Source organism: Gallus gallus, chromosome 2 (genome assembly GCF_016699485.2).
Source record: "Gallus gallus isolate bGalGal1 chromosome 2, bGalGal1.mat.broiler.GRCg7b, whole genome shotgun sequence".
NCBI classification, from domain to species: Eukaryota; Metazoa; Chordata; class Aves; order Galliformes; family Phasianidae; genus Gallus; species Gallus gallus.
The window spans coordinates 103230604-103254024 of NC_052533.1; the positions used below are offsets into that span (position 1 = coordinate 103230604).

Here is a 23421-nt window from a genome sequence, read left to right on the forward strand (position 1 = left end):
ATCTGTCTTCCAACCTCCTTAGGCCTCTTCCGGATGAACCTGTTCCCCAAAGACTGTCAGAATACTCAGCAAAGCGAACATCTATCTACTAGAGCATACCCTCCGGAGCTACCCATGGAAAGAGCCATAAAGGCAGCCTTGGCAAAACAAATGTGAAATGCAGCGTGATTGCAGGCTGGTCTGATTGCTCCCCCTGCCTTTTTCTTTCTCTCTGCCTAAAACTGTGCATGCACACAAACAATAGTTCATGGGACATTTGGCAAGCAAAGGATCTTACAGTAAGACTGAGGAATTTTTAATGTAGTGCCATTCTCAAGATTAAAGGAAAATGACCCAGTGACACTCAGAGATGCAATTTCCAGATGTGAATACAAAATGATTTAATGCTGATGGCAGGCATTCCAGACCGTCCGAGGCCAGAGAATGTTAAACAAATACACTCTACTGCTCAATTTCATCTAGCTTCTTATCCTTCCCATAAAGTCATTTCAGAATGCTGCAAAGCAGTAACAATACACTGCAGACTAAAACATCGGCTGGTCTCAGGTAATGGGCTCTGACTTGAAACCACAAAAGCAAGGAAATTAAGAGTTAAGCCTGACAGTCAGCCCCTTAGTCATTTTGTTGTGCCCATTTATTGCAGAACTTACAGCATAACACCATGAGCTTATTGGAAGCCCTACAGTACATAGAAACCATGGGACAGGTTAAATACGGGGTGGTAGCCTGAATGCTGATTTCGCCTTTGCTCCTGAGTAGGTGAAGTCGTATGCCAGTTGTTACATTGCAGGGTGATGTTTGGGGGTGCCTTTCGTTTCCAGTCTGCTGAGAGTAAGCATGTCAATCATTTCCATTTTTCTTTCTTTCCACTGACTGCAGGATCAGTGTGGGGCCGGATGAACAGTTGCATGTGAAGCAGCCAAAAGGTGTTTTAGTACTGTAGGCGTAACTCTGGCTGCAGTGGTATTTTTGGTCAGAATATAAAAAGGCCTAGATGTGATAAACTAAAGCTCAGCATAGGGAAAGACTTGCCCCTGCTCTCAGTGTCATGGCTCCCATGCCCTGGTTCATATCAGGATTTTCTCGATACACTGAAAAAGCAATAGAAGAAAACAAGTACTGCACAGCAAAACAAGACAGGGCAGGATTCAAACATCAGGAAATGCTTTGAGCAGCTTGGGCCTTAAAAAGGCAACTCTACTTACTGCAAACAGTCAAAACACAATACACTTTCCAAAGTAATTAAGGCTCCCCATATGTGAGGGACGAGGGAGAAATACCTATTTGGCTAAGTGGCAAAAAAACACAAAGTAGAAGCACTTCAGAAGCATAACATTGACGAGACGAGCGGGCGAAGGATGGGAGGAGAGAGATAAGAAAAGGAAGAAAATTCTGTAATCCCACGGAGAGCCATATTCCACTCCACCAAAAGCCATCTATTGGAGACCCCACGTCTAAGTGACTGAAAATTGCAAACATTAATCCCAGTTATGAACTGCTGTTGTTTTTATGAGGGGCGTTGTGTTTAAAAATTTAGGGCACAAAATCCTCCTCCATTATCCGCACAGCAGATCTCGGCTGCGGCGCTCGCTCTTCCTCGCGGCGGTGAGCTCCTGCCTGCCTGGCAGCGGGTGGGGAAGGCGGAATGTGGAGCTCCTGCCGGCAGGGACGTAGCGGGGACACGGCAGCCTGGGCACCCAGGAGAGCAAGGAATGGCAGCGAGATCCCCTGTGTGGCTCTGCGAGCACACTGCCCCTCCTCTAAGGATATGTTGTGAGCTTGGAACATGCCTCCACCAGAAACTTGAAACTAGCTTGCCCAAGTGCAGAGGAATAAGTGCATCCACTTGTGAATGAGAAGTCATTTAACTATATACAGAAGGTATCACACACTCCCCATCTCCGTATTCCCCATATTTCATTGCACATAAATGCATCTGTTTAATTGCGAGGCACTCTCCCTGTGAAGCAAAAGTTTTGATTTCCTACTCAAGCAATGGAAAGAGAAAATATTTTTATTAACATAATCCTTTCTGGACCTGAGGAACAGCTATGTTAACGCTTCCAAGAGCTATGATTTCACGAGGAGAACCGTGTTTGCAAATACAAATGCAAGCTTTGCATGCACAAAATGGAGGAACAGTGAGGCAGAAGGTGTCTGTGTTCCTGCATCAGGCATCAGCCCAGCCAGGAAACCTCTCACCTCTTTCTCTGTCTTGGTGTTATTTGGAAAGCAGGTAGAACCTAAATTCAAAGTATTTTTCACTCAAAAGAAAATCATTTGTCTTGTTCCTGTATCTATTCGTTAGAACCCAGTATCACAACTGTTACGCGAGCTGCTATAATATTATATGCCATGTCTGCTCTGGATAAAAATCCTTTAAATATCCCTGTTGTTAGTGTTAAGGAGCTAGAAAAGATGCATGGATTTCATTGTAACACTGTCTAGAATTATTTTCTCTGAAAAAAAAAAAAAAAGTAAAATGTTTCTTTGCAGAAATGCTCAAGACAAAAGAGGCAGTACTTTGTTGTTTTGTGCACATCTTTGTGTTCCAGAAAGAACATGAGATGTATTAGCTGGCAGAACGTTCCCACCCACAGCATCAAAATTAGCCAAGAAAAAAAAACCCACAGATAACCACAGACTCACTATACCATTAGTATCTTTAATGTGAACTGCAGTTGAATTCAGCATAACGAGACTCGTGCTCTCAGGACTAGACGAAGCAAGACACGGCTGTACCCGACAAAGAGTGCAAAGAGGGTACAAGTGCAGAAATATAAAATTAAATGTGGATGCTTTATTTCAACAGATGGTAACAGCACCAAAGCAGCATGTTATTTTTTCCTTAGTTCAAGAACACAAACATGAGTAATCAATCATCACTGATTAAGTAATTATGGTACCCTACGTGTTATCACTTATCTGGAATCCTTTATCTGTGTGCATTATGGATCATATTGTATTTTTTTTGCATTCAAGAACAAAATACAACAAAAACTCGCCAACCCCCTCGCACTGCAATACAGTACCGGGTTGTAAAACAGAACTCTACATTACTATCAGCCTTTAAGCACTACATTTTTATTTTTTTTTTTAACAATAGCAATTGGTTTCCAACAGGCTGGATAATAAGTCTTTTGACCTGCATTCTTCTCTGACCCATTAAGGTCACCCCTGTGCTCGGGCATAAAGCTGACTTAGGAAATGCCTGCAAGTCCTGCATTTCATCTCCTGCCCACTCAAAATAAAGCTTTCTTTAAATGTGTCTGTACGGGTCCCCGAAGACCAGGGAGGCATCCCTGTAGTGGGCAATGGAGGGACAGAAGCTTCTGCCTTTATTAATGAATGCAGACCATTATGAGTCTGGCTGGCTCCTGCACTGTTCCCAGAAGCATATACTGTACGTGACTTAAAATGCTAGAATATTGACACAAAGCGAGCTGGGCACCCCTAAGGAAAATTACTCCTTGGATATAATGTAGGCTCGTAACAGCTATTAGAGTACAAAATAAAACCCTCCGGGATCAAACTGACATATACCGCATTCTACCTACTCCTCAAACATTAGAAGAATTTCTTTGTGAAGGCATTCTCAAGGACAGCATTAAACTGACTTTTGTAGCAATCTGCACCAGCTTTTTGGCTTACAGCTTTTAGTACTAAATCTCTAGTTTGAATCAATATAAGTACTATATCTTCCACATTAATCAATACATTTGGTTCAATACACGTTCTATTAAATTATACTTTCTAATCGAGATTTTCTGCTTCTCTTCCCTTCTTTTTATTCCAAACTTCCTACTCTGTACCACACTTTTCAAGCTGTCTGCAGCTAATAAGAGAATGCTGGAATTTCCAGAGCTAAAGGGAAAGGAAGAAAGGCTGGTGCAAAAGGCCATACTAACAAAACCTTAAGTGCAGCAGTAACGAAGAATCCAAAATTCAGTTTCACAGCATCATCATGGTTTCCAGAGCATCAGTCTGATGCTTCATCACTGAGCCGGGTGCCATGATATAAGACTTCTTCTCTAGGAGGCTCTGTATTGAGAAGTGGTGAAATAGTACGTCGTGTGGAAAGGGGCATGGGGAGGAGGGAGCGCAAGTAGAGTGAACAAATGAAACTTGTTCAGACACAACTAAAACTTCTAGAAAAATCTTAGGAAAGGCTGACTTTTATACCCTTTCTTCAAACTTGTGGTGTTTCAGTGCAGCTGCACAGTTTCTTGTCAATGTCCCATTGTACTGTGACAACTTTCTTTCCTGGTAAACCATAACATCATTATATACAAGCCTAAACGGATGAGATATTTAGATTTGTGAGATACTAAGATTAAATACATCCTATAAATTAAGACGTAAAAAGATATTACTCTTTTCCAACTCTTTGGGGATATTTGAAACATTTGGATAAAAGATATCTGTAGCAATCTGAGTGAAGTACAGTTACGGCAAATGACTTTTCCACACCTGTGCTAGGTTTGGTGGAAATGTGGTTATTCTTCATACACAGAGAATATGAAACGCAATGTCAAAATGATAAACACATACATTGCAGGCATTTGCCACTGTCGAACAGATCAGAAACACTGCATTGATGTCCCTTGCTTGCAGTTTCTCTCTTTTTTTTTTGTCTCCAAATAATCACTGCGAATCTGCAGAGAAACTGTTGCCTTTCCTTTTGGCATTTAACATCAACCTACTCAGCTCACAACAGCATCTTATAATCCTTTCTCGATGACACTATGTCACTATTAAAGAAAAAGGTGAAATAGCATAATAAAAGAGAAGAACAAGAACTCATAGAATTTAAAGACAGAAAAGACCCATTAGGGCGTTTTCTCCACCCATCTTGCCAGCATTGGATTATTGCCTATAGTGTAATTTCAAGTGTTTTGCCCAGTCCAATTTTAATTAGAGCTCCCAATGCTCCTCCTGGGAGGCTGTTTCACAGCTTCACAGACCTCAGGGTTAGGATTCTTTTCCCTGATGTTCATTCCAGGAGAGGAAGAGGCTCAGCCAGCTCCAAATCACACATGAAACCAAATCTGCATAGTCAGGAGCTGATTTCAGTAGAATATTTGGGCTATTTCAAAGCATCTGAAAGCAGTAAACATGCTTTCAGTGCCCCAAAACATTAAGGGCCCAGCTCCTCTGCTATTGCAGGCAATAAAGACAATTCTGTTATGCGGGCTTCTCAGATTGTTCTGCAAAACAGGTGAATGTGTAATATTGGTGGGATTTAGCAGTGCTCCCACAGTAAGGGCAATCCTCTCCACAGCCCACCTCCACTAAGTATATTAAAAGAGGTTTTAAACTTTCTATAAGGATATATCCAGGTCCATTCTATGCTACAATCCTTAGCTGTACTGACAGAACAACTACGTGTGTTTTTCACATAGGTGAAATACAAAGAGCAACTGCAGTTGAAGCTCATCATTAGATGATGTGACCATTGATTATTTCCCCTAATGAGTCCCTCTCTTCCTTTCCCAAAACACGAACGACAAGAAATTAAATTATTTTATCTGAAATCTAGGAACTAACAGATGTTTATAATGTGTTTTCAGGAATTACACCACTTCTGACATATAAGTGAATATACATTCAGAGATCAGTGGTCACACTTATCCTGAGTGAATGAGGGAGCTGGAAAACAGATGATGTCTTACAGTTCTCCATAGATGCAAAGTAGGAAGCCAAATGGAGATTTTGAAGCACTAGAGAGAAGAGAAAATACTCCAGCAAGGTGTGCCTGCCACCAGTACTTTCAGTGCTGCAGTGCAGCTGACGGAGCAGGAGAAGCATTGATGAACTTTTAAATGCACTGAGGTGGGCACGGAGCTTCATCCAGACCCATTCTGACCACCAGCACAGGCCTAACAATACACAGTTTCTGAAACTTGAGATTCCCAAGGAAAGAAACATTTGATCTGAACTAAAATAGAGCCATTTCCACTACAAAGAAGGGGTTAAATCCCAAGAGAAGCTATGCGCCCATAAATATCACTTGTCTGTGCATAAATACCACTTATGTGGGGCGAGTTGATGTTTACCAGCCTTTGAGAACCAGCTCTGTTCTCAGACATCCAGGGCCACTTGAACAGTCATCTTAGGTCATGAGTGACCGCTGCTGACAATGATAATTTAAGAAAGTCTGCACTGAGCTGTGGTTATTTGTATAAATTAGTTCACCTAAGCTATGTGAGTTGATATTACATTAACATCTCTGAGATGACACGACTGCTAATCAGATCATTCACTTAATCACATTTATGTTAAAGTCTCATATTCTGGGTCTTCTACTCAAATATTACCAGCTGGACCAGAGAAAACAAAATCAGAAAAAACCCTCTAATTAGATAGGGTGCTCTCAGGGACCAAACAGAAAATGAAAAGCCAACCAAACAAAACCCAGAGACTGATTTTTCTTCAGAGACTTACATTAAGTCACTAGTAAAACACTAGTTATACCTTTTTGGATGGATTATTGTATGTAAATACATATATCACAGGTTTTATGTGTGGAAAAGGATGACATATTTCTAGGTACAGCAAATAAGACTTTCATCATTGTCACCAGAAGTGAATAGAGGCAAATAAAAGCGTCTGTTCCCCATCCTTGCCCCTTCCTCATTAGGAGCATTAAGGGGCTTAACCAGGAGACCCTGCCATAAATCAGAGCAGCTCCAAGGCTGCTTTAACCTACAGTGCCAGGTAATACCCTTCCACAAGCCTCCCTTAGACTATTTGGGGGTTAATGAAATGCAATGGAAATTACAACTACATCTTCCATTCTGTGCAAGGTGTATCTGTATGTATGCAAGATTACCTCTATAAGTGATAAAATGAGGGTGATGGGGAGAGAGGGGAACAGTTAGAACAGGCTTACTGCAATTCACCAAAACTGGGAAAAACACCTCTGTTCTCTCAAGTCATGGAGAGGCTGTATTGCTCATCAGGACCCAGGCCTAAGTCTTGTTTGCAGCAAAAAAAGGCTTTTGTGATACTGCAGATGCTTGAAAGGAATACACAGGTGTCCTACCCCAGTAAGAAAATTGTTCACTAAGTGGGAATAAAAGCTTAAACAAAAAAGACAAAAGGAGGCACTTCTGAGAAATATATCAGAAGTCTTATTACTTTAGCAGATGATTATGATTATCCTGGTATAAATTAAGAGAAACTCCACTGAAATCAAGGGAGTTACAAGACTGGGACAAGCAGGAAGAGAGCCAGGCTTGCGGAGTTTGAAACAAACGAATATTGCTCATGTCCCCATTGCTTCTCGCTCACCTTCTGCAGAGGGAACAGCTCTCTCCACCACATCAGACACCGCCAGGCAAAGAGCAAGCAGAACCCAAAGCTGAATGAATCCTGGTTTATCTGCAGCTGAGGCACAGCAGAGTAGCAGGGGACACAAAGCTTTGATAGGCAATACTGTCTAATCAGATGTTCAGGGATTTAATCAATGTTCCACAAACAGATGTGCTCATCGGCAAGTTGTTGCTCTGCTTTAGGGTTTTCCTTTGCTATGTTACGTTTATCGTCCTGGTGCTTTCTAAACTACAACATCTGTGAATAAGTTTAGGTTTGACCTCCCTCCCGCTTTACATCCACAAGCAGTACTCCTATGTTGTGCTCTAATTTTAGATTCCTTCAAGAGAAATAAAGATGTGGAAAAGAGAGAGGTAAAAATCAGAGCAAAACCAGACAACTCTTTGCCTGACAATACGGGTTCATCTCATGTGAATGCAAATTCACCTATAGCTGGGAGAGAGGAACTGGCTCTTGGAACTGAACTGTACGCTGAGTACAGATTCCTTTATAGGTCAAATCCAATTAAACAAACTCCTACTAAATATTTAACAGCTCAGTGCAGTAATTAGTGACAAATAATGGAAGCTTAAACTGATAATTGCACAGAAATGTCCTGTTGGAAGCATGACATGTTTCTTGTTCCTCCTGTTTATCTCATACTCACTGAATCCTGATAGGTCTTTTCAGGGATTAAAGTGACAAATGAACCTGTATTTTACACACATCAATTCAGCTAGAGGTGCAGTTTGCTATGAGCTGTAAGAAGGAGCCTTCTAAGTGGATCTTTTTCTTCTCACATTCCCATTCTGGGCTCTCCGACTTACAGCACAGTAGCTGCTGGATCAGTGAATTGCTTTCAAACCTTAAACTAACCAGCAGGTCCAGAATTTCAGCTCCCATCCTCAGGATTCAAAAGGTCACCCAATTAAAATGGGGAAGCACACAGAGCTGTGATTTATATGCAAAGGGCAACCTTTAAAACAATGATCCTTCCCAGTTTTCCACAGGTGCATGTACAAGAATTCCTCTGAACAAAATTACCAATCAAATTACAAGTTTCTTGATACAAGCTGAAAGGAAAGCACTGTAACTTGTCTGCACTCTTATTATACAGGCAGACGCATCCCACACTGTATCGATTGCCAGGTTCACCCCCCTACTTCGTGACACAACTCTGGGTATTGTGCTTATCAGGTGACAAAGGGACAGGTTGGAATCCGGATTCCCCATACATTGGCAGTCAGTGTGTGCTGCCTTGTACAACAGCACTCAGCACGCTGGAGGTTATGGATCAGCCCAACACTAACACAAAGTGTCTAACACAGCTTTCACTCAGCTAAAAGCAATGCGTGAACCAGCCCAGGTTTAAAATCACCAGACCCAGCTTGGTGCGTGGAAATCCTCTTTGGTGGTTATCACCTGGCAACTGTACACACAGGTAAGGGAATATTTAAGCCAACTGGTATGTTTTGGATCTAGAAGTCAGATAGAGGTGAAAACGTGTCTACTCATCCACGGTATGTTAATTCTAAAATGTGCAGGAAAGAAAAGGAAAGACTATTCCTACTCTTTGAAACACCGATGGTCAGCCTCAGACTCAGTTTTACATTGGTGCATTTCTTCCTTCAAGATAGTATGTAAGGAAAGCCAGACTAGTCAGGTCTGATTGTAATGATGAAAGAATCCTGAGCTGATAGCAGAGGTCCCATGACTCTCAGTCTCTGACTTGCTTCACAGCTGGCTACTGTGCCAGCCTAGATAGGGTGTCTCACTGTCCCTGCTGTTGGACTTGATGATCTTTAAGGTCTTTTCCAACCTGAGCAATTCTATGACTCAATGATTCTACTCCTACAGCTTGTTAAACAAGGAGCAGTGGCTGTGTGACAGGGTTGGTAGGAGTGTGAATTACAAATATGCTTGTCAGTAATTAAGGACTGCTTTCATCCCTTTGTAGCCGGTGACACTTAATAATCCTACATTGAAATGCTGTGTTCTTATAACTGCATCCTAGTTCCCTCCTTTTCAGTTTAAGAAGCTCTAGGTTGTGAAGGTTATTTTTAGAGACCAGAATACTACTGTGCCCTTTAGAAAGTCACCGCTTCTCTGAATTTTTTAAGGGCATACACTGTAAATCAGTAAATCTGGAGCGTTTACTGACATGTGGTACTAGAATAATACAATTTTATGTTTGTCATTGTGGTTGTTAGTTGTTAAATGAGGAAGTCCGGATTCTCTATTGTCTTCTGTTTTGCCATTTGCATTTGTGGAAGAGAAGTGTGAAATGTGACCACAGCTAAATGGGAGGAATTTTATTCTCACTTTTGCCTGCTTTCAGAACCTCTACAAAGGGTAAGATGGTGAAGTCTCACTCCTTCGTAAATCCAAGTCATTCATTCAATACTTTTCCACCCTCTCAAACAAGGACAACACATGGAAGCATCCTTCCATGCCTTTTTCTTTCCTCCCCTTGAGGATACAAGCATCCTCCTACAAAACACCATTCTTCTAGCCCAGTCATTCTGCTTCCTGTCACACAGCTGGCCATGATACACTGCAAGTGAGATGTGCCACTAGAGTCAGCCTCGGCCCTGCACTGACAGTGGAAGAGATGTCCCTCACCCCTGGCAATGCTGTGGCCCTGCTGTCACCCTGGCTCTCTCTGCTGGGGGCACCAGCCTGGTGCAGCTGCTGCTTACACCCCTTGCTGCCTGTTAGGGCTGTCTTTTAGTGTGACAATCTTCTTATCAGCTGAAAAAAATCACACCAAGGAGGGAAGATAACAGGCGACAACGCTTCCATTCATTTGCTGCATGTGTTTAGTACCAAGCTGTCTGGAATACAGAACTTTAACTCCTCTACCAAACTCTGTGCGGTAGCTATGGTGAGGCTAATCTATAACCTTCGCGGTTTTATATAATTTGCTACTCCAACTTAATTCTAATTCATTACAATAAAACCTACCTAATTAAAATAACTCTTTAAATTGAAGTATTAGCTCGATCCTGGAAAAAAACAACAACAACAACAAACAGAATCTTCTCTACCAGGGGGCAATTCATCATACTGCAGTGCACACTTACACCAATGCAAAGGTAAGCTGGGAACAAGTTCCCTCAGCAACAGTGCCAGAGCCAAGGAGGCGGCATGCCAGGGAACCTGCCACACACAAGTGGCACTTCTTCTCATTGAAAGCTCTCACAGTTACTTCACCTTGGCAAAACGTATTGACTACTAACTTCAGTAAACAGACTGGCACTACAAACAGCAGTTGCTTTCCCAGAAAGTAACTGTCTTCAACACTGAGATAAAACATTTGTTTGGGGGCTACTCTTGCGGTCCCTGATGTTCAATAACAGTTCTGCATTGTAGCGTTAGCATCAGCAAGCTCTGCACTGCCACTTCTCTGTGGTCTATATCCTATTCTCCCTGCGAGTCTTTTCAGCATCTCGAGGCGTTTTACACACTGCATGTTTGTGTTCTGGTCAGATCGACTGAATAAATACTTCTGGATTTGAAAGAGGCTGCTCTGGGGCTTTGGCTTTCCCTTAAAATGTCATTAAATCGTCAGGGTGATCTGCTTTCAAAATGTCTGTTTGAAAACATACTTAATATCTGCAATTACAGCTCACAGACTTTCTGGTTTCTATTATTTCTGTTTCTCAGTAACTATTAAGAATTACAAAAAATACAGCGTTCTCCATTTGCATACGCAAAGATGAAGAAAACCAGAAAGCAATTATAAGGGCTAAGCAGAAAGTCTCTGGAATACATGGAATACATGCAGCACAATATTGGATTTAGCAAAAAAAAAAAGAAAAAAATTTTTTTTGCTGTATCCTAAAACATAACACTTTGTAGAAAGTTCTTTTCAAATCAAAGCAACACTACAGTAAAACAACTGCAGGCAACATTTCTGAGCCACAACACGGTTTGTGTCAGAACGCTCATCACTTCAGGCTGACCTGTCAAACTAGCTTTGGGAACACAATAAAAAGGCAAATCTGCAAGTTGGTAAGAAACTTGGGAAAGATGAAAAGTAGCAGTTGCTTCCAAACTATACAGCAGAATGCTGCACAGCGCTAACCAAGCTGTGGTGATGGTTGCGGCAGCTGTCTGTCCCTTCCTACTGCTTATAGGCACACCTGCTCGGCTCTGCTCCTAACACTACTGTGAGGGAGACAACATTTTGAAGCTCTGACTGAAGAAACCAAATGAACAATTCAGGCTCAGCTGAGTGGTGTGGAGAAGACATGAGAATTTAGTGCTACATACGAGTACCTGCTGTATAGCAGGCATTATAGCAATAGTGCTATATTATAAATTGCATATGGACGAAGCCGGCTAGATGACGCTTTTGAACCTTGGGAGGCGATTTCTGGAACCTATATTTCCAGGAAATTCTCAGCACCTAGCAGAATCCCATTCCCAAATCCAACCCACTTACTTAGGTGGCCCAGGGTGGTCTCCGGGTGCCTCTTTTTAGGCATCAGGGATTGATATTTCGGCCACAGGGCTTTTCCAGAAACTAACACAGTTGTCAAACAGTCTACAGAACTCACCAGAGAATCATTTCTAAGGGTTTTGGAATCACCACTGTTCAGAGATATATTTCTCTATTAAGTTCTGCAGAACACTCCAACATCTGCAGAGACTTACCATTCTCTGATAAATTTCTGACATTTTCAGACTAATTCCTATACAACCGCCATCTATTTTTTCTAAATCCGTGTGGCCTATATGTTCATAACTTGGACCAGCTTAGTCCTCAATGCAAGTTAAAGCGTTCATAAGGCCGCCTGACCTTACGCCAGCTCATAATAGCCCCCAGGAGACTGATATATCAATTAAAAATCCCTGGAATTCATCAGAGCCCGAGACACGCCTGCGAGGACCAAAAGGGAGTGATAGAGAACCAGCTAGCAAAATAAACAGGAATCGCTGCATACTAAGGGAATCTTTGGCTGTCTGACTAAAGGTACCTTTTATACTGGCAGGGGATGCAAATTGGAGCCCGAGGAATCGCACTTCCATTTTCAAAGCACTTTGCAAACATCAACCATTTCACCTTCACACCACTGCTTCGAGGGAACTGAATACGTGCAGTTTCAGCACCCTCTGGTTGCTGGAGGTGCAGAGAAGAACTCTAGAGGCATGGTCTGTGTCCACACACAAAAGGAGTTTCCCAAAGCCACTGCGGGGAATTAGGAGGAGAAAAGGGATTAGCAGAGAGTGCTACCCATCCCCATGCTCAGTGCCATGCCTCCCTAGGAAGGCACCAAGGCAACCTGCTGCACCCCAGCCACACTCTGCCTTGCTGTACGGAGCAGATTACTGCATGTCATCCTTTATAATCTCTCCTTTAAGAGGGAGTCAACTCATTTCCTGTGCACTCCCCCTCTGCTTCCCCCCGCAGATGGTGGCAAGGTTGGAGACAAGTTGTTTTCACAAGGCTGAGATTAAAAATGGCTCTGTGTTTTGCTAAGCATTCCTCTGAAGCATGGGCAGCGCGTGCGTGTGTGTCTGAGAACGACCCCAGTGAAAGGGAGGAATGAGAGATGCTAAACAATGCCGCACAAAGTTGCAGACTGTTCGGCTACAGGCCAGAAAATGAATCCAATTTTTCATTCTGTCATTATAAATATTTCAGTGCAAATGGTACTGATTTTCTGCAACTGTGGTTAAGCAAAGGGCCTCCGAGTGAATATTTAAGAAAAGAAAAAAAAAAAAAAAAAGGAAAAGAAGGAGGAGGAAGGGGAAAAAAAAAAGAAAGAGAAAGAAGAGGGAGGCGGAGGGGGGAAATTAAGGTTAGCAACCAATTAATTTCAAACTTGAGCAGCAAAAGATTCTGGGAAGAATTCTACAGCGCTGCAGCGTGTGTGACTCCAAGAAGGAGGAAAAAAAACATTTACTCTGCTCTTCTTCTGACAGTTTCTCATAAAATATCTGCAGTCCATCTATCTTTTAGTACTCCAGGCTCCTCTGGAGAGCAGAAAATAGTAGTTTAAAGCTCACTTCAGTGCCAGTCTGCGGGAGATTGCTTTCCACAGGACCCCTGCTGATGGAGGCCTAGGGGAAGAGGCCCAGGAGTTATTCAATCAGTCCAAGGCTCTGGGGCGGCTGGGGGTCCGCTGAGGGCTGATTATAAAGCTGCCCTCCTGTTGCCTGCCTCCGAACAGAACGAAATGAGCAGCCTCTTGCTGAGCAGATTCTGCAAGAAGGAATTTCACCTGTCACAGAGTTTGTCAGAATTTCAGGATTTATCTTGGTGCAAAATTAATAAAATACCAACCAGGATTTCAGCCTGACTACTCAGCTGTGTCATCTCAAAGTGATCTTTCACCTAAGAAAACCTGGACACAGAGCTACTGAAGTCATCCTTGCCCTACTTTTGCTCTGGAACTTCAGTTGGATGCTACGACTGCATAACAAAGCCACTAAATGTGGGTTTCCTGACAATTACACCAAACGTCAAGTGCTGGGTGGGTGCTACCGTCCTAACACATGACCTTCCACCTCACTCCTGCAGTTCCTGAATCTCCCCAGAATAAGCTAGGAATCTGAAATACAGAAAGATCATTTCTGTAGTTTATAACCTAGTAGGTCCCTTATGGCAGCACATCTGTTAAGATCATACACTGGTATTCCAGGTCTGGATTTGATTTATAAGTTTTAAAGGAATACAAACAACAGAAGACGTAAGATTACATTCATGAAACCCTGCAAATTAATATTGCTGTGACAGTCAGGTACACAGTCCTTTAGCCATATTCTGAGTCTAATATCTATCCACGCAGCAAGGTGCCAGGTTGATAAAGCATCATCTCAAACCTCTGTGAAAGAAGTTCAGTTCTTTCTAAGCTAGACAGTCCTTCCAGTCTTCTGGCAGTGCCTCACGGCAATAATAATAACAAATCTTTCTATCCTACCTATTTAAGTCAGATTGTGCCAGCTTAGAGCACACATGAATTTCAAGTCTCAGGTAGCACAGAAGCAATTAACTTGCAGCCTGCAAGAGAGCATTTCTGTTAAAAGGGCAGATCAACTTTTAGAAAACAAAATTGCTGTCAGCTAAACCAGCTCATTGGTAAATAAATATTATTCCATTTACAGTGTCATTAGTTCAAATCACAGCATTGAAAGCAGAGACCTCCTGTACCAAGAAACAACAAAATATGCTCGGATCAGGAACAAAGATGCATTTGCCTTTAATAGGTCTTACCCTACATTGTGGAATTTTCTGTACGCTGTTCAAAGCTGTTTGCTGTCTGAAGAAACAAATTTACCTTTCGATTTGCTCGTCAGCGTTTTTGTGCGAGAGCTTAAAACAAATGGTAACGTATCCCTTTCCTACCTCCTCACCCTTTAAATGACAATTCAACATTAATACACATCATAAAGCCACCTTTACCAGGCAGTAGTAGTCTGACAGTTTTAACACCAAGAGATCTCACAGCAGAGAGAGAGAAAGCACGCAAGTGAATGCACAGATGGTGGGAGGGGACACAGGGTGCTCTCAGCAGGCTACAGTAGAGATGCATTAACTCCACAGAGGGATAAGGGCTTCCCACCAGTACAGTCATGAATTATAACTGAGCATGGGAGTGAGTTCTTAGTGCCTGTCTCACAGCAAATATACTGTTCCATTTTCCTGCACAGTCACCTTTCACCTTTACAAACTCAAAGCAAAGCAAAATGCACCACTAATATTTTACAATACCTCGGCTTCTTTATATTACATACCACACGTCTACACACACAGAGTATAGGTGGAAGCAGCGTATGCACCGATTTAGAGTACCCCCAAGCAGATGATCAGAGTACACCCACAATCAGTGCCTATGTCCAGTGATTCAGTTATAAAACGAGTCTATAACAATACAGCTGAACAACTAAAGCTGCTTGTAGAAATGCATTTAACTCAGCAGTGTTGGTTCACGAGGCCTGAATCATCTCTTTCCCTCTTGTTAACAGGGTGGAGGACGTTCATTTCAGCTTTGAACACAAAGGAAGCCCTACTTAAATAAAAAATCACGAGAGCCTACAAAAACACACTCTTTTTCCACCCCAAATCATACCTCAGTCTCAGTCTGATCAAAGCATGGCGAACCTGACCCTGAGAACAGGTAGCAAAGCTAAACCTCAAAGCTGTTCCTCCAGGTTGGGGTTTTGTAAGGAACAGCTCCAGTTGTGCAGCCATCTGCATCCGACACTTTTTGACTAATGTTTGGGAAGGAGCAATCTAACGACGCTGATGCTCTCAGAAAAGAAAAGGAAATAGATTAAAAAAAAAAGGAAAAAAAAAAAGAAAAAAAAGAAAAAGAAACAAGGGCAAGCTACCACTTTGGAGCCAAGATTGCTGTTTGCTGGAGTTTCCTGGATGTGTCTCTTTATGAATCACTGACCACACCTTGTTTTCACAAACTATCTGCACCTCCTCCCTAAGGGAATTCATCCCCTCCCAACTTTCCTCCTACTCAGTGGATCTATCAATGGAGAAAACTTGTTATTTTAGGCGGCTGAAAATTTGTCCGATTTTAAAGGATTCATTTACCATGCCTTTCACTTTCGTTTAAATCCTCAGCGTTCCTGTTCTAAATGACAGCACTGCAAGCACTGCTTTTAAGCACTATTCATCTTCCCTCCCGCACCTCAGCCTTTCACAGGGAAGGAAGGCTGATCTCTCTTCAACAATGGAGCCTTCTTCCTTCATAGCTTCAGGGCAGAGACTGTTACTAGCTGTAGACTTGCTGCAAATATCACAATAAAGGATACAAATGTGAATTTCTCTTAAAATATAGGTTCAGCTCCGGAGGTATCTTGCTTCAGAAACCTCTGTCAAGAGCAAACAATATATCTGTTTCCAAAACGCACAGCAGCTGCCCAGTTGCTTTTCCGAATGATCTAACACGTCAATGGAATCAGGATGACTGTGAATTCCCTACTTTTCTCCATTTTGTGTCTCTAATCGATATTTTACCTTCCTTCACACTTAATATACTCCAATCTCGGTTTGGCAGCATGTCTTACAGAACGTTAAGAAACCGAGATCAAACATCCCCCCTCTCTCCAAGTCCCTGAGTTTGAGGAGAAACAGGGCTCCCGAGCTAAGCTCAGTGATGGAAGAAGATGGGAAGATCAGGCTGCAGATCCTAGAGGGTGGCAGGTCTGCTGCTACTGAGCCCCTTTGCCTGTGCACTGAAAAATTGAGGAGTGTGGATGCTGGGGTACGTGAGAGCCATGGCAACCCTCTGCTAGCACTACGGTGGAAAGAGGGGGCAGATTTCAAGCAGCAAGCTTCCAGCCATAGCGTTGTGCCATTGCTTGTTGGGAACCAGTGGAGAGTGGAGCCAGGAACGAGGAGCATATTCATGGGGATGGAGGGAGGGGGGGCCAGCAGAGGGCTGGGGGAAGGGAGGCAGATTTGCAGAACTGGCCATGAAGCTCCTCAGTACACCATAGCTGGATGCTTCATAAAGTCACACTGATGGCAGTCCCGGAGATGGCCATCTGTTGTCAGCTCTGGGCCAGATGAAAGATAATATAATGGCAGCTACTGGTAGCTAACAGCAGGGCAGTCGTAGGAAGGAATGCATCCTAGAATGAAGAAGTGGTGCTTCCTGTTCAGCACAGAAAATCAGTCATCGATATCAACTACATTAGCAAGAAATTAATGGATGGACAATTAAGAGAATGGAGCTGATCTACCAGGGAAATTATTCAAACGAGAACACAGTGCTTATTTCTTCTGCTTACTCCAGGTGTACCAGCCAACTGATCTGACTAATGACGAGGTGTGGGCTGAAATGTTCAGGGCACAGATGATAAAAACTCATTTTCAGCAAAGGGCAGAATTCCATTTCTAATGATTATTTGCGGGTCAGGGAATAAATTTACTGCTTTCCCTGCCCTCAATCTGCAAGAGGACTCCATGATATTCACAGAGGTTTCTTTAAGGACTGAGGTTAGAAATTGGCCTTTATGTAATAACTGAACTTTTCCTTATTATTATCACAATTTATTTTTACAAGTGTCTTATCATTAGAATCATAGAATCATAGATTCACAGTATTATTATCAGCATCACTCAGCAGAAAAATATTGACCTTGTAAGCACTGTTATTTCTATCTCATTTCTTTCTTCACTCCATAATCTCTTTCCTACTTCTACTCCTTTGCTGTTTGTTTCCCTCTTCTCCTGCCTTTCTATGCATTTTCTTTTCTGCATCAACTTATGATTTGCTTCTTTGGGATGAAAGCTTGCACATTTTGCTGTTCAATTAGCTAAAGCAATCAGAAACCCTAATGTTAATGTTGGCACATAACATCATTTTTACATTTCTGAATCAACTCTTAAGAAGAAGACAAAGGAAAGTGGAGATTATCCTCTGATCACCAGTGTTTCCTGTTTTCAGACTGGAGACAACAAACTTCACTTAATATTTGCATGACAGTCTTTGCAGTCATGACAATTACATTATTTTATGTTTCTTAGAACATATTTAATATCGATCATACCAGAGAATAACTGAGACCCAAACTATGGGTTAACTTTTTTTTTGTTGCAATTGATTTCAAGTACATACACATTTAAGTATGACTATCCCTCCTGAAAGAGAAGAAATATATATATTTCTGCTTATTTTTGTATTGGTATTTTGTGGGCATAGCTGAGCACTTGTTTTGAATATTATACTTAGCTTCCAGTTATTTTGCTGTTCTGTTGCTCCATAAGTCTGAATTCATTCTCAAGATTAAACTTATCTATTTAAAGGCAATATAATCATTTAACTGGTACGCCATCCTTGTCAATTAAATCTGTAATTTAAGCAATAACATCATCTAAGTACCTGAAAACACAAATCATAATTGTGATGCAATTGTTCTAGAAATTTGAGGAAGATCCTTTTGAGGAATGTACAGGAGATGTGAACTCATTGTTTCCTGCTTATTTACAGGAAACAGCACAGAAAGTGTCACGGGTTGATTGTTGGATGTAGATTTACAAGTATATGGAGAATGTGCAGACTAGTAAGAACCGGTAATACTCATCACTATTGTCAATCACTATTTAGTTAAATCAAAATGGTCCCTATAAAACTCTGTCACTTGGGACTTGGTGGTCCTTGCACTGTGCTGTAAATATTCATGGACTAATGAACTACTCACAAAGAGTGTTTACATTTGAATAGGCCAATCAAAGGCCAGTGAACTCACCAGCTCCAAACCTGGAAATTTATTATTTGGAAAAGAATTACAGCATGAAAAACCTAATAGGGCTGTAACACCCCTGGATCTCCAGGGGGGAAGTGGCTGCTGGGAGGGAATTCAAAGTCGGTTTTGTTGTTGGTGGTGGGTTGTTTTTTTTTTTTTTTTTTGTATTTAAACTTTGACATTGAAGTAAAAGACCTGTAGGGGAAACACTTGGAAGGTATGTCCTTAACGAGCTAATGCACAAGTACCTCCCCCACGCTTCTCTTCATTGCATTTCTGAGAAAATTTGCAAAGGAAGTAATTCTCCCTTCCACAGAAAGAAGTCTCAGGTCCCAGGAAGACAAATCTGGATGTTTTAAATCTTGGAAGACGTAGAGATATACTTTATCTGATAGCGTTTTGAGAATTTTCAGGCACTCTTTTTGAGCATGGGCTTATTTTTGAGAAATAAAACACAGTTGCCACAATCACGCGCATAAATGCACCCTACGTGCACACACTGGTACATGCTAACATACACTTATTTTCTTTGAAACAGAAAGCACTGTAAGGGTTCAGGAAAAAGAGCACTCAGACTGGTAACAGTTGTAATACATGCAGCTCTCTCTATCTAGTTCCCTCAAAACATAAGCATTAATTACATTCTTAGTATCTCTGTCATGCATATTGTTATCATCATCCTCCCTCACTAGACGAAGAGGATGCATGGTTAAGTGGAGCAAGTTAGTACCAGACTTCGCAACTGAATCCAGCTCTCCTGACTCCCAGGCATCTGCTTTGACAAAAAGCAACCTGCTAAAGACTAAGGCCGACATCACTGAACCTGGTGCCTGTATTTAGGCATTAAAAGTGTTTTGCAGAAACCTTAAAAGGTGGTTGTTTGCTGCACAGCACCCATGCTTTTAACAAGGTTGCTATCTTCAGGCATTTTTGACCTGATTTCCTGATGTACTCAGCACCAACTTCTTGCACTGACCTTAACTGCAGCTGGAGGTGCTCAGCACCCTCTCAGAAATAGGCCATTGAGTTTAAAAATGTTGGCCTAAAGCTTTGATTGTTAATTGGATTTCAGGTAGGCTTCTGTTTAAGAAGAGCTGACAAAGTTATTCCCTGCTGGCTCCTGGCCTTTGGGGCCTAGAAAGCCAGCATCTCTGTTCCACTCTTCACCCTAAGAGTTTGGGGACCTAGAAATGCCAGAGCTGATCTCCAATTTCACTTAAAAAAATGTTTTGAGGCCTTTTCCTTGTGAAGAAAACATTCTTGAAAATGTAACTTCACCTGCAGGTTTGAAAGTTTTATCCTCGTTTTTGTGTAAAGAGTATAAATTATTCATGCCTCCCCTGTTGTCATGCAAGACTTACTGTTGGGATCCACATGCACAGACTCAACCCTCTTGGGGTCGTTGGCAAAACAATTCCTACCTGGAGGTAGTGGTGCCATTGCTGCTATGGCTGGTGCTATTCCCACAACAATCTCTTTCTCAGCTGGCCCCCAGAAAGCCTCTGACACAAGGAGGCAACCCCAGCCCAGCTTTAGTACAGGTTTTCTTTAGCTGCCCCCCAGTATGACAGAACATAGGGTTTCAATCACAGCCCTGCTACTGTTTCCAGTAGTGGTCTCAGTCAAGACTCCTATTTTTTTCAGTAGCCTAGAGTTTGCTTAGTTCTGATTCAGCTCAGCTCAAAGGTATTTTAAAGTTGTTTCAAAATGTTGAGATCTTTGGGAGCATTTTACAATTCAGGGGTCTTTGGAAAATTTAACCCTTAAAATAAAAGAGGTAAAGACTGGAAAATTAGTTTCAACATTGCTAGCCATGGAACATGAAAGTTCAACCTGGACATCCACAGAGGGACATACACAAAGTTAGCTAAAACTTCTGGACATTCTCCTATGCTGCCTTTACCTTGCTCTGGTTCATGTGAGTTCCACCCTCAGCTGCTTTCACCAGGAGCTGAGAATGTTCTCCTGCTGTTTTAAACAACACAAATAACATCTGCTATGAGTGCTTCATTCTTTCTTTCATCCTTTCCCTCGGGAAGGTACTGTGTAGTTCAGTTTGGAAGGAGCTCTGTTGTGGATTGGGGTTTTGGGGGAGGTTCAGAAATCTGCATTCAGGTACATATTCATATGAGAGAAGGGAGCCTTTGGCACCTATAGATGCCCTGCTCTTGAAAGCATAAGCTGAGGACATTCATTGTAATACTTAACTCTGGTGGAAGTCTCTTTTGCATTCCTGGGCCAGCCTACAAGATGGTTCTAGCTCCTGTGCAAAGTAAGCTTCAGCTCTTTGATAAAAGCACTCACAAAGAAAGGCTGTCAACCAGTTGCCAAATGGGAAGAACTTTTCAGATGATCTCAGAGATGCACTGGACCGAGGCCACCAAAAATACTAAGGAACAAGTCTTGGAGCCCAACTGGCCAAGCATGTAGGCAGGCAGTGCAGAGAGGCACCAAGAGAACAGGGTGAATTTGCTTCAGGTCTCCTTTGCTACTGAGGAGCAGTGTGGCAGCTCTCTGTATTGGCTGGAATGTCCTACAGGCTGATGGCTTTGTGCCAGGTATTCTGTGCTGATGGACTCCAGATGGGAAGTAGTAAGGGTGTGAGTCACTGAAGCCAGGTCCCTTTCCAACAGGATGGGAAGTAACTGCTGATACAATTATTTCTTGCTCTAGTTTTTATGTCTGTGAAGTGCGGACAATTAACTACCCCATGGATAACTAGTTATTAGTTAAATGTTAAGTGAATGCTCTAATTCACTTAAAAGAGAAACAGTTTTTGTACTGGGCAAAATGGTCTTGGGAGGCCACGTAATCTTGAGTGGTATCATACTCAGAACTAACTAGCATCCCTGATACAACACTGATCCCATACAATTATGCTGCATTACTACTAAGCATTGTTACCTCTCTGACCCAGCAACACAAAAAAAATCTAAAATGAACTCATTCATTATGAACCATAATACATCATAAGAGCATATCATGACTCCCTATAAACACTGAGTTATGTTGTGTTGGCTATGGAAGGAACATTAGGGCTGGATATAGGACAGAGTGGCTACTTGTCATCAGGCGCAAGGAACATCCATTCAAACACTGAAGTTTGAAGACTAAAGCAAAAGAAACAGACCCTAGAAATAGCATGACAACAGGAAAAGGAGGTTTTAGTAGGTGCAAATGACTTTATCATGATTTATTGAAAATTCATCATTAAATTAAATTAGTTATAAGTTTCTTTATTTTCTTATAAATTAAAAGTTCAGTAGAACGGATGATGGATGAAGAAAATTGTTCATCTGTATAGAAAGCTCTGTGGTCATGCTTCAGGTATTCAACATGAGAATTTCAACTTCTTGGAGACATCCAGGCACTCTGTAAGAACACATACCTTGCTGCTTTCTTCTAAGATATCAGATGTATTTCTGATTTTAAAGATCATTACAGGTTTTTTTTGTTTGTTTGTTTTTCTAGGACTCTATTTCTGAAAAGCCCTTCTCATATGAAGCATGTCTTATTGAAAGTGTTCCATTCTAAAGAATAAACATTTTTAAGGACATGCTTTTTCAATTTAATTTCAGATGTGTAAATATAGCACATAGACGGGGAGCACATTTAAGTATGAAAATTCCGAACAGTCTTAAGAGCGTCAGAACACTCTTAAAGCATACAGCTCTATTATAAAAAAAATTCCATTTGCTTCCTTTCTATAGAGATAGTATAATCTCAAAAAAAAAAAAAAAAAAAAAAAAAATTAAAGCTAATTCAACAGCTATGGAGCACAAAGCCATTTCAAAGTGCTAAAGGTGGGAAAGAGTGAGATATGGAAATGTTTAAAATTAGTTTCTTTGTTTTCTCTGAGAAATGCACATATTTTACCAATTAAATTTGCAATCAGAGAGACTAGAGAGGTAAATAGCAGTAATACAGGCTTGGGACACCGGGTTTCTGGTCTCATGTTGGCCACCAAACTGATGCATATACTGCATCAATCACTATACCTATCTACATCTTTGTTTCTCCTGCTGTTCTTCACCAGTTTGTGTGTAAACTCTCTGTAATACAGAGTTAGTCTATTAGTTGCTGTTCTTTGAATATTATAGCATCCAGCTCAAACAGTCTAAGCATCAGTATAACAAAATACATTCATTATCATATTGTTTATAAAGGCTTCTGTTTGGAACAGTTTGCACAAGCATTTAGAAGATGGTAAAGCAAAATGTAAATTCATATAAAATCTCATTACTTTAACTTAAAGACTGAGTAATGCATTTCAGGCTTGATTTTCAGGCTGGAGATTTATTCTCTGTTCTTACCAGAACTTGGAACTATGAGATTGTCTTGAGTTCCTAACAATGGTCTGGAGTGAAGTCATGGAAATCTCTAAAAAGAGTGATACTTTTTTTATGGTGGTTTTTGTGTTCTGTTGTTGGTGGGTTTTGTTGTTTTTTTTGTTTGCTTGTTTGTTTGCTTTTGGTGAAGACTGGTAGTGAGGAGATAGTAACTTCCCCGAGGTGAGATGAGTGTAGTATGTAGGGATTTTTATTTTCCTATAGCCTGTTTTTCCAGGAACAGGAGTCAGAAAATAAAAAGCAAAGAAGGTAAAGAGTCACACTGGGCCAAAACCAAGTCAAGAATCATTAAAACACATTTCTTTTCTGTACCCCTGAATTCATTCCTTTTGATTATCTGTACTATACACAAAGATAGGGCTCCTATGCTATTGTGTTCTGTTCTGCTCTGTCTTGTTCATGTTCTTATTCTGCCCTACAGCCATGGAGTGCTGTCCATGGTTTCTAATCTGAGATGATTAGCATCTCTCATGCATGGGAGATGCACTTTAGTTGCATGTTTAAATTAAAAGCAAGAAACTGCTCCTGTTAGAGGGCATAAATA

At 41.5% G+C, this 23421-nt stretch overlaps 1 protein-coding gene across 20 annotated transcripts in view; it reads right to left on the reverse strand.

The window, feature by feature from the left end:
- ZNF521 (zinc finger protein 521) overlaps positions 1-23421 on the reverse strand; it is a 232920-nt gene that overhangs the window by 2121 nt on the left and 207378 nt on the right. Inside the window, exon 10 of one of the 20 annotated variants that reach the window (XM_040695503.2) lies at positions 2652-21900. The exons of the other annotated variants lie outside the window; for them this stretch is intronic. Coding sequence (XP_040551437.2) covers positions 21874-21900 — 27 coding nt within the window. The 3' untranslated portion in view covers positions 2652-21873. Of the gene's footprint in view, positions 1-2651; positions 21901-23421 lie in introns of those variants that run through there. 20 annotated transcript variants of the gene reach the window in all.